The sequence below is a fragment of the Megalobrama amblycephala genome, linkage group LG12, assembly GCF_018812025.1.
Source record: "Megalobrama amblycephala isolate DHTTF-2021 linkage group LG12, ASM1881202v1, whole genome shotgun sequence".
In the NCBI taxonomy this organism is placed as follows: Eukaryota; Metazoa; Chordata; class Actinopteri; order Cypriniformes; family Xenocyprididae; genus Megalobrama; species Megalobrama amblycephala.
Window position 1 is genome coordinate 37587209 of NC_063055.1, and position 12613 is coordinate 37599821.

General features: G+C 34.9%; 1 protein-coding gene across 2 annotated transcripts; it reads left to right on the top strand.

Moving 5' to 3' along the window:
• The first annotated feature begins 976 nt into the window (after positions 1-976).
• On the top strand, positions 977-12256 carry gins4 (GINS complex subunit 4 (Sld5 homolog)). Of its 2 annotated transcripts, none has more exons than XM_048211000.1 (7): positions 977-1022; positions 5042-5128; positions 5429-5542; positions 8249-8346; positions 8584-8672; positions 10519-10609; positions 11703-12256. In XM_048211000.1, the coding sequence occupies exons 1-7, from the start codon at positions 999-1001 to the stop codon at positions 11797-11799; spliced, it is 600 nt and encodes a 199-aa protein (XP_048066957.1). In that variant the 5' UTR covers positions 977-998; the 3' UTR covers positions 11800-12256. The 2 variants fall into 2 exon arrangements, with proteins under 2 accessions (XP_048066957.1, XP_048066956.1); XM_048210999.1 differs by lacking the exon at positions 977-1022 and adding an exon at positions 1194-1743.
• The last annotated feature ends 357 nt before the right edge of the window (positions 12257-12613 follow it).

The following is a 12613-nucleotide window of genomic DNA, read 5'->3' on the forward strand; positions in this document are numbered from 1 at the left end:
ACAACGGTTCACGTGACACTAACGTGAAAACGGACTTCATTCGCCTCAGTGGAAAGCATATTTACACTGTCTGAATCGTTCCTTATCCCCTATATAGTGCACTATGTGCCATTCACCATGTAGAAACTAATAAAGGTGTGAACAAGTGACTGATGTCAGCGGCTGTGTAGGAGGTTGCAGGACTTCATTCTAGACAGCATTTGATTGGACCGAAGATTTGATGAGAAGTGTGATGTGATGTCATGAAAATCTGTAATCCATTTTAGCGGAAGTGAGAGACTGTAAGTTTTGAATGCTTATATCTCCTAAATGCGAATTTTGTCATTGTTTTGGAACACACCAGCTTATTCATAACCTTAGGCGCTCATATATTCATACTGAAAGCTAAAAAACAAAGGATTAGTTCACTTTCAAATAGAAATTTCCTGATAATTTACTCACCCCCATGTCATCCAAGATGTTCATGTCTTTCTTTCTTCATTCGAAAAGAAATGAAGGTTTTAGATGAAAACATTCCTGGATTATTCTCCTTATAGTGGACTTCAATGGAGCCCAAACGGTTGAAGGTCAAAATGACAGTTTCAGTGCAGCTTCAAAGGGCTTTAAACAATACCAGACGAGGAACAAGGATCTTAACTAGAGAAACGATTGGTCATTTCCTACAAAAATACAACTGCTTTATATAAACAATCGCCTTCCAAGTGCTTCCGCCAAAACCGCACTTTCATATTCTTCAAAAAGCTTACGCTGTATGTCCTACGCCTTCCCTATTCTACTTACGGAAAAAACGAAACTGGCACTGCGTTTGTTCTGTAAGTAGAATAGGGAAGGTGTAGGACATTCAGCTTAAGTGTTTTGAATAATACGAAAGTGTGGTTTTGGCGGAAGCAGAAGCTGCACTGAAACTGTAATTTCCATTGAAGTCCGCTATAAGGAGAATAATCCTGGAATGTTTTCATCAAAAACCTTCATTTCTTTTCGACTGAAGAAAGAAAGACATGAACATCTTGCATGACATGGGGGTGAGTAAATTATCAGGAAAATTTTATTTGAAAGTGAACTAATCCTTTAAATGTTGATTTCAGGGGGACTTTAAAGAGATTTCCCAATAAAATATCAATAATTGGAGAAAAATATCAGGCTATAAACATCAGTATACTGCCAAAAATATACGGAAAACAGTTTCTTATAGTATTAATGTACCTTAACGTACTGATTTCACAAAATCTGTGTTTTTACAATCTTTTTGATTGATTTTAAAAGAACTATAATTATATATTGTTAACTAAATAACCTATAAAGTATAGAACTAGAAAAAGGGTTTTGATAAAACGACAAGCATTTATTTGAGCTTAATTTTTATGCGTATTGCGCAGATTTGCGCCACTTCAACCAGCTTGAGGGCGCGGCAACGTCATCGCCGCGTCATTTTGTTCCTTTTTGGCGCGAAATTCCCTATCAGAAGGTTTCCGCAGTGATCGAGCGTGAGGATGTAAACAGCTGAAAGTTTGGGATTTCATTTCGCGCTGAAGTTTGATTTTCAGGAGTGTTACAGTAGACGAGCTGATTCTCTGACGACAGATCTGAACGTTGACTGTGCAGCTGAAACTCGAGCACTTTTGTTTAGAGCGTGTTAGTGTCACAATGGCAGACGGGCTGTCAGATGGCAGTGATCTCAGTGCAGGAGAGGAGGGTCAGGAGGATGTGTTGACCCCAGCAGAGCTCATCACTAAACTGGAGGAGGTCAGAACAATAACACACACACTGCAAAAAAAAAAAAAAAAAGTTCTTACTCTGTATTTTTCTCTTGTTTTCCAGTACAAACATCTAAACATTCATAAATCAAGATACATTTTACTTGAAAAAAATGTATCCTATTTTTTTATATCCTATCCTATTTTTTTATCCTAAAAAATTGAGTAAATGCTTAAAATAAGGTATGTCAGTGAAGAAGAAAAAATGTTTTCCTTTTGAATTAAATGTATTTTTCTATACAGAATTTTTTTTTCTTATTTTAAATATAAGCTAACTTTATTTTTTTTTTTTCTCAAAAAACAAATATCTTAAGTAATTTTGCTTCACAAGCAAGTCTTCTTGATTTAAGAATGTTTAGATATTGATATAAATTTGATAATAAAAATATAAGAATTTTTAGATGTAGATATGTAGTGGAAAACAAGACAAAAATACTGAGACACTTCTTACTGCACATCAGAATTATATAATAACACAAAAGGAAATGAGTTGTGTAGTGGCCAAAAATGTTAACCAATTCTGGGATTATTTATGTGACATGGATGCTGGCCAGTTGTTGGAGGAAAATCTTAAACAATGTAGAATTTAATTAAAGAAATTCTTATGTAGACACATATTTTTGTAAACAATATATGTATAAATTAATTTTTGTCTACAAAAATAATTTCAAGCATTTAGGAATAAATTAAAAACAATGTTTTTTAAGAACTTGAGAAACATAAATTCAGTCAGATGTGCTTAAAAGCATATTGTTTAAATGTGTTAAAAACATATTGTTTAAAAAGTGCTGCACATTATGGAAATAATACATTTTAAAAAATGAATGCAGTAGATATAAGCTATTCTCGTGTATTATTGTAGAGTAGAGCTGCACGATTCTGCGTAAACTGAGAATCATGATTATTTTGTTAAAAATAGAGATCACGATTCTCCCATGATTCTGAATAGCCAAGTTATGAATAATTAGAGAGAAATATTAAAGGGTTAGTTCACCCAAAAATGAAAATTCTGTCATTAATTACTCACCCTCATGTCGTTCCACACCCGTAAGACCTTCATTCATCTTCAGAACACAAATTAAGATATTTTTGATGAAATCTGATGGCTCTGTAAGGCCTGCATAGCCAGCAATGACATTTCCTCTCTCAAGATCCATTAATGTACTAAAAACATATTTAAATCAGTTCATGTGAGTACAGTGGTTCAATATTAATATTATAAAGTGACGAGAATATTTTTGGAGCGCCAAAAAAAACCAAAATAACGACTTTTCAAAAATATAGTGAGGGGCCGATTTCAAAACACTGCTTCGGAGCTTTATGAATCGAATTAGTGATTTGGATCTCCTATCAAACGACTAAACTGCTGAAATCACGTGACTTTGGCGCTCCGAATTACTGATTCGATTAATAAAGCTCCGAAGCAGTGTTTTGAAATCGGCCCATCACTATATTTTTGAAAAGTCGTTATTTTGTTTTTTTGGCGCACCAAAAATATTCTCGTGGCCTTCTCTCAATGCAGGCCTCACTGAGCCATCAGATTTCATCAAAAATATCTTAATTTGTGTTCTGAAGATGAACGAAGGTCTTACGGGTGTAAACGACATGATGGTGAGTAATTAATGACATTATTTTCATTTTTTTGTGAACTAATCCTTTAATATTGCTACAGTCTATTTTAAAAATATTTATTTAAAGCTGCAGTCCATAACTTTTTTGATTAAAAATTATCCAAAATCACTTTTTGAGCAAGTACATAACCAGCCAGTGTTCAAAACTATCTCCTTACCTTAGCCCGATTCACAACGGCAAGCTTGTAATAATGTTTTATAATTCGAGTGGTACTGGTAGGTTTCTGTTGGAAATTCGAGCATGCAGCCGTTCGTCTTTGCGTCATTACGTCACGGCTGTTTACATGAAGAACAAGTCCCAGCTAGGAGGCTATATCATGTGAGGATGCTGCAGGTGACAGATCATTTATAGCCTTTTCTTACAGCAGCTGCAATAAATAAACTTGTTTTGATGGCGGATTATATGGTGTGACAAATTAACGTTAGAGATTAGACTGTACAGAAATTGAAATCTAACGCTAATACACACTAAATACACATAGTCACGCAATGCTGATGTTAACATCAACAATTTGAGAACAAAGTATAACAATAATAATTTGCGTGGTTTGACGTGATTCGAGCTAAGCGATCATTAGATTTAATCACCATTGGCAGCGCGATTTACTGTTAATGCTTTTTTTTTTCTCAGTCAGAACAAAAGTGGCAGATTTGTTTGTTCAGATGACATTTTCTGGTAAAAATTCTTATTTTGGTCATACTTTCAAGACGTAGAAACTGTGATTCAGAAGTACAGTATCCACACCGATGTGCTGACTGACAGCAAACATTAGATTCATCCGTGCCGAGGAGCCGTGCTGACGCACAACCCACATAAAGATGATAATTCCACAAATAACTGCAATTACAGGTTTCAAACAGAGATGGCGACAAAGAGGCAAAACCTACGGACTGCAGCTTTATAAAAAATAACACGGGTTGAATGAATTATTCAATGACTCACTCATAAAGACTTCACTTGTTTCATTACTGGATGAATGAGCGAATCTCTTGAATAAATGATTCAATGACAAACACATTTTCTAACATTGTCGCCACCTACTGGTGTAACGATGTATCTTTATTTGAAGCATCAAGTTACTTTGGAAAGGTGGTTTACTCTATTTTGATTGCTACCATAGACACCAGTGTTTATATCCAAACTATAAACGTTTATCCCAGTACTTATGTGATAATTTGAATTTTTGTAACACAGAAATAATGATACTGTGTGGATGAAAAGGCTGTTTCATATCTATATACGGGCATCTTTGCACAGACAAGTTAAGGCTGCTCTATGCCTGCTCAAAATTCAGTGTAAAAATGCAAAGCCGTATAAAGCCTTAATTATGCCTGCTCTGACCAACCTCAACCCCTAGTATCAAATCATACAGTGTCATACAGAGCATTAAACAGTCTGTGTAAAGACACTTAAAAGCCACTTCAGACGTGGCAGTGTAAATTTAGCACATGACAACTGCTCTCTCTCGGTTCTGAATGTTCGCTGTGATCATACAAAGGATTAATAGACCTCGCCGAATCGTTGTCAGAATAAGATCGCATGGGTGTTTGAATCGAGATCGCGACCTTTTAACGATTATTGGTGCAGCTCTGGTAGACAAGTGCGTTCAAGAATAGTGTTTTCTAATGTGTGTCAGTCATTCTCCTGTGTTTCAGGCTTGGCTTAATGAGAAGTTTTCTCCAGAACTGTTGGAGAACAAGTCCGAGTTGGTGGAGTGTGTGATGGAGCAGCTCACACACATGGTATGGATCTGTGTTCAGTGTTTGCTGAAACATTGTATGTTATATTTAGGTAGCTGAAAAATAAAATTGACCTTTTTTTTTAACATTTCTAATATTAGTCTTTTAGATTAAAGGGGAAGGGATATGTGTGCTATAACTGGTAATTTCACTTAAAAAGATTTTCCAATTCAAATAAGAAGCATTAAAACATAACAGCATGTGTAATAATAATAATGATATACAAGAAAAATGTCATTTTAAAAGTTTAAAAGTATTTAAAATAGCTTTGGATGAAGTACACCTTTATATTTGTGTACGCAGGAGGAAAATCTCCAGAGGGTGAGGAAAGGTGATGTGAAGGCCAGTGTCCACCGCATGGAGATCGATCGCATCCGCTTTGTTCTGAGCAGCTACCTGCGCTCCAGGCTCCAGAAGGTATCCTGGGAATGACTCGGCCGTTTAGCTGATGCATTTATTCAAGTTGATTACAGTACACCCATTATACAGACCGTTTCGTGAATTGTAGGGTTTGAGCCTTTCAGTTACCAACCCAGAAACAAAGACTTTAGATATAGATATAGATATTAGGCGGTGCATTTGCATTACTGTGAATGGGAGAAAGTGCAACACGCAATATGGTGGAATAAGTCCCGCCTTCTAAGTAAAAGAGCCAATCACTGATTGGTAAAGTCATCGCATCACTGCAGCTACTGTTCAAAGCTGAGGTTGCTGTAGAAACAGTCAGTGTTGAGACCAAGTGTGCCGCAAAAGTCTTGATAAATGATGCCAAAGTATTTTGATCACCCCTGGTTGGCTGGCTGCAGTATAGGTCATAGACCCCGCCCTCTCCATGTAATCGAATGGGACGTGAGCCAAACTAAAAAATTCAATAACATTTCAAATCATTTTTTCCAAAGGTCGTTTCTGTCATTTTAGGTAGTTCTTATCACGCAGGCGTATGTTTAAGTGTTATAAGGTTTTAGTTGGTTATTTGATGCTATAAAACGGTGTGTAACGTCATGATTGACAGCTGTGTTTGGGGAGCGGGAGTATGGGCGGGGCCTTGATGCCGCGGCTCCACCTCAGGATCACTACTGCGCTGACTCGGGCTCCGAAGGACGTAATCGGCAACGACCGTTACTGGGATATTTTGGCTTCAATATATTCAATACAACACATCAGTTGTTTCAATACTTGCATGATTGAAACAGCAGCCCGAGAGGCGTTTCGAAGATGGCCCCAGAGTGAAATGACTTGCCTTAAAGGGACTTTGCCCGGAAATACCTGGCTGTCATTGTAGATGGTTTTAGGGCGTATTTCTACTCCAGAAAGGATCTTTAGCATCCTGTGTCATTTGATCAACCCCTTCATGTGGACATGAATTTGCACAGTTCATAGGGCCCTTTAATTTTGACAGCAAATTTAGTTTTAGTCATAGTCTTTTGACTAAAATGCCATTTAATTTTAGTCATATTTTAGTCATCGGAAATTGTTTTAGTGTAGATCTACAGTAGATTTAGTCGACTAAAGCCTAATTTAGTTCAATTGTAATGCATTAAGTAAGCATTTCTCTAACAATACACAGATCCAGTACACTGATATACATCTGATATTCTCCAAACTGTTTATGTTCACTTAAGACAACCAACTGTACTTTACTCGCCAAAGCGCACAGTTTTTGATCGTTCAAGTGCAAAAAGACATGAAAGAGCTCAATTCAGTACTTGTCAGGGATTGACACTCTTATTATTGAGGTACCATTAAAGTTTTTGTTTAAAATTTAGATAAGATTTGATTTTTAGTTTTTCTGCTTTCATTGTAATTTCAGTTTTTGTGTTTATTTCTTTTAGTTTTTGCTTTTAAATGTCTATATAGTTTTTTTTTTTATTTCTGTTTTAGTTATTTTACATCAGGTTAAGCTAAAGCTTTGAAACTAGATGAAATAAAATAAATTTACATTTTTATATATATTTATTTTATTTCAGTTAATGTTTATTTCAAGTAATTTCTTTATGGTTTTATTTAGTTAAATATAATAACCCTTATACTTGTAAAATATATTAAATAATGTGTCAAATAATGTTCTTAGTCTTTCCTTCCTGTGACAGAAGATACAGTAGTTTACTATGAATTAAATAGAAATTAAATTAAATACAGTTTATTGTGTAAACAAAATAACAATAATGACCAGGAAAAAATAATAATTGTAATTCATCCCGAAATACACTGTGACTCTTATTCTGAAATATGTGACTCTTATTCTGCAGTATGCACTGTAGCAGGCTTCTCATTTAAGTTCAGATGAGGGAGATAAAATATGCATTTTTACAACCATCTAAAACATATTACCATATAAACATCATGTAATAAACATTGTCATTGTATCGTTTTCGTCTATGAAAAATTGTTGTTGACGAAAATTATTCGGAAAAAGAATTAACACTGCTATGAAGTCGGTTTTATTTTTTTCCCAAATTCCATTTTTTCCATTTTAATTTTTCTGGATTTCGTTTTTTTCTGCTTTCATTTTTTTTAGAGCTCCATTTTAATGGTTAAATTACATTTTAGTAATCTATTGAATTCATAAAACTTTAATTTATTCATTTTTTACAATAACAGGGCACTATGAAATGTTTTATTTTTTCAAATTATGTACATTTTTAGACGTAAACAGTGGTAATCAAATGAAGGCATAAAACATAAGCAGTTTAATTAATCTTTTAAAATGTAATCAAATGAAAATTGAACAATTCCTTTTATGTTTTGGCAAACAAAGTGCTGCACAACAGAGGTTTACTCTTAAAATTAAAACATGCAAAATGTGATTATTCATGAAAACCTTTTGAGTTTCTGTGTATATATGATATGACAGTAGTTTTTCTCAATGAAATTGTGAAAATCTTAGAGCTAATTTTGATTCACTCATCCAAAATCTGCCAAAATCCATGACATTCCACAATATACAGTAAAACACAAATGTTTTATGACTGGATTCCGCAATTTCGTCCATGCATTCCACATTGTGGAAATCATAAGGCACTATGTTTAGACTTCAAAAGAGAGTTGAAGCAATGGTAAAATACTCTGTAGGTGTGTTTTCTAGATAAGTTCTTCTACATATAATTGTTGTCTCTTCTGCAGATAGAGAAGTTTTTTCCTCATGTTCTGGAGAAAGAAAAGTCACGTGCAGATGGAGATCCTTCGTTTCTCTCTCCTGAAGAGTTTGCCTTCGCTAAAGAGTGAGTTCATTCTCTTTCTATTTTCCATATCATCCTGTAGGCAGACCTTGTGGTTTGGCACAAACAGATGCTGTTGATTGAATTTAACTTGTCTTTAATCCAGAATATTCTTTTAATTACTAAAAGCATAGCTGGTTTGGTCAGCATGTTGTGTGTGATTTGTTTTGTTCTGTCGGTTTGTCTTATAATTCACACAGTGACGTGTGTGCGGTCGTCAAAACGTCTGTGTTGTTTTAGGTATCTGGCCAACACCGAGGTTTACCTGCGAGCCGTGGCTCTGAAACACATGCCTCCAAACCTGCAGAACATCGACATGCTGAAGGCCGGTGAGAAACGCTTCATTGTTTTAAATGTTTCATCATAGACGGTGTGTGTACAGACAGTTAACCGACATTACTTCATTTTCTTAACTCTTTCCCCGCCATTGACGGAATTTTTCGGCAATCCATGTTTTCACTGTTATATGGTAGGGGGCGATATTACACATCTTCTGAAATGGTACAGGATCTCTGGATCAAAACACAGGTGAAGAAGAAGCAGTGATAAAAGCATTGCTTGCGCACATGTAAAATAACACAAGCTGGAATAAAGTAGGGTATTTACTTTGTATAAAAGAAGAGGCTCTGCTCTTACTTTTGATGTATTGTACTTTCACATATTTATACAACAAAATATTCTAGGGCCCATGAAAGTTTTGTGAAAATGATCAAACATGCTGGTGCTGCTTGGCAACTTAAAAAAAAAAAAAAAAAAAAAAACACTGGCGGGGAAAGAGTAAAATACTGTACTTTACAGTTATTTTACAGTTATTTACTAGCCAAAAAATACTGGATGTCAAATTCAGCAAGTTGTTTTCCAGTAGTGCTGCACAATTATGATAGAAATCATCATTTTTTAAATAATTTTCCTTGATATTGTAATTACTATTCGTTTGGATAAATATAATTTACAGTAAATTATTTGAATTATGATTTCAATATATATATATATATATATGCACTACCAGTCAAAAGTTTGGAAACATTACTATTTTTAATGTTTTTGTCAACAAAGTCTCTTATGCTCATTAAGGCTGCATTTATTTCATAAGAAAAAACAATAATATTGTGAAATATTATTACAATTTAAAATTATGGTTTTCTATTTTAATATACTTTAAAATATAATTTATTCCTGTGATCAAAGCTGAATTTTCAGCATCATTACTCCAGTCTTCAGTGTCACATGATCCTTCAGAAATCATTCTAATGTGATGATTTATTATCAGTGTTGTGCTGCTTAATATTATTTTATAACCTGTGATACTTTTTCAGGATTCTTTGATAAATAAAAAGTTAAAAAATATCAGCATTTATTTAAAATAGAAATCTTTTGTAACAATATACACTATTGTTACAATTTTTTTTTCTTTCTTTTTTTTTTGAAAGAAATGAATACTTTTATTCAGCACAGATGTGTTAAGTTGATAAAAAGTGATAGCAAAGATTTATATTGTTATTGTAAGACCCGCCCAATTGGCCCAATGGCAGTTTCCCACAGAACGGGGAAGGTTTCTTGCGCATTCTGTCTTTTCAGTGTGGCAAAGTAGTTTAATTCCAATTAAACGCTTATCTGACTCCATTTTATTATGACCTCGAATTTAGGTTAGAATGTCAATTGATAATTGACAATTTATACGATAATTTATCTAGACATTTGAATATTCTATTTAACTCTTTACTCTTATTGTTCTCGTTCATTCGGTTCTCAGAGTCGCACAGGGTCCTCGCACCAGCTGTTATGCGGGCCCACGATCACAAACTCACCGGTCTGATCAATAACCAGAGGTTATGGCTAAAGAAATTTAACAATGCTGCCAATGCTTGCTATTGTTAAAAGGTACCCATATAATCGGCATATAAAGGCAGCCTTGATGAACAAATGACACTTCTTTCAAAAATATTTAAAAAATCTTACCAACTGCAAACTTTTGAACAGTAATGTACATTTTTCAAGCTAGACCTGAATTAAATGCTGAAATCTCGACTTTTCAGATGAGTTAATAGCATAAGCTGTAATCAGAATCTTTATTATTGATTTGAGTAATTGTGCAGCGCTGTGTGTCCAGATGTTTGAGCTCACATGATGGCTTCAGCGATTGATTCATTGGTGCATCTGTGTGTTTGTGTGAAGTTCCTGAGCCGTGTCTGGACTCGTTCGTGTTCCTGAGAGTGAAAGAGAGGCAGGAGAATATCCTGGTGGAGCCTGAGACAGATGAGCAGAGGTATTAACACCATCATTTCCATTCGCTCAAAGCGCTCACACACTCTTCCAATGCAAAGGCTGTTCCATAAAAAGGCTGTTTTGGCCAAATTCAAAAGCAGCCTCAGTGTTTCCTGACAAAGGCATGCACAGAATAAAGGGGCGGGCCTGGTTGAGTTAGTTAGTAGTGTGTTGAAACTGGTGGTTATGGTAAGGTAATTTCCCAAACATGCTGGAAGTGCTTGACCAATTACAAAAACATTACAAAAACACTGCTCCAGCCGACCAATCAGAGCACATTGTGCTTTTCAGAAGGGGAGCTGCAACAATGTCAAATATGGGGGAAATAATGTGTTTTTTTTGAACATTCAAGCATGAAAACCTGTTCTAGTAGAGCCTAAAAACTGAATCAAGTCCTCTTTAAATTCCCTTGTAATCGCTCCTGCAGTGCACATATTGACGTCTACAACAGTGTGAGTTATGAATGTTTGTATGAAAATTAGAGATCTTGAACTTTAATTGAAAACTCATTCTGTATTTATGCAAGTCTTTATATGATTTTGGTATATTTTGTGTGGTTGCTGCTCTTGATCTTGCCAAATGAGTCTGAGGTTTAATTTCCGTTTGCATCAAGGGTGTAACCCAAATATCATTGCTACGGGGTGGAAAACTTTTATCTCCATATTTCATCATTTTTATTTTTCTCATGCATCGTTAGCCGATTATGTTGATTTACATTGGTCAGTGAGGCAAATTTGCATGACCAACTTTGCAAACTCTTTGCGAAATCTGTATGGGGAAATCTTTCGTCCTCACGTGAAACTCGATTGCATGGATTCGAAATTAAAATGATTTCACTGTGCAACAGTAAATTTTTTGTAACAGAGCTTCTGTTTCATAAACAAACACAGAACTGAAGGGTAATGAATAAAATGGCTTTGAAATCCTTTTTGTTAGTGATAAAATAATGGGATTTCTCAACAACATTACACAGTCTCCTATAGGGGGCAGCATTTTTTTTTTTTCATTTTAATGAGCTGGTTGAGATCATAAAGCAATATAAGTGAACTCATAAAAGTATTTTTGAACAGTATTTCTTTGCTCTTGTCTCTCAGGGAGTACGTTGTGGACTTGGATGAAGGTTCGCAGCACCTGATGCGTTACCGTACTATAGCGCCTCTAGTGTCCAGCGGTGCAGTGCAACTTATTTGAACCTGAAGAGCCTCAGGAACAGAATGAGGAACAGATCATCAGTGAACTCCAGCCTTACATGGATGATGTCCGGCTGTGAACATCCGTTTCCCAGTACCATACAGATCCTGAACATGTCCCTGTGTTTGAACCTAAAATTCACATCATGACGTAAAAGCAATGTGGATTATTATCTGTAAAATCAAACATTCTTCAGTGTGTTCTGACAAATGCATATGTTCAAAACACAGTAGTATAAATACTATTGGCCCTGACACTCTGAATGCACGTGGGTTATTGCAACCTATTTGCAATATTTCATCACATAAACTAGTAAACATGACGCACTCGAAACGGAAAGTGTGGTTTTCTCTGTAAATGGGAAGTTGTTGGTTTGGATGAACTGTATGTGGTCATTTAAATGGTCACTGGGGTTTTGCTGGAGTGCTAGAATAAAAATGTGTTATTTATGTTTCTATATTGGCCCATCATGTTTTTTGTGTTGTTTGCTGCATGTTTTGGTATCATATTACAGCTAGCATATCTGTTAAACTCTTCAAATTTGTAAACAATATTTATGGCATAATGTTACTTACCACAGAAAATAATTTTTAAAAATTCACAACAACATACTTGGAGTTATTTGGTAAAAACCTGTTTTTGTGTTTCTAAATCAAACTTTTTCACAATATTCTCATGCCAATATTTTTATATATAAGAATTTCAAAACTTTGAAAAGTGCATTTTAATGTTTATTGCTCAGCCAGATGTAGGCTACTTCAATTTTAAGTGCCTTACTAATATGCACTTTAAAATTTAATTTCATGATGGTTAA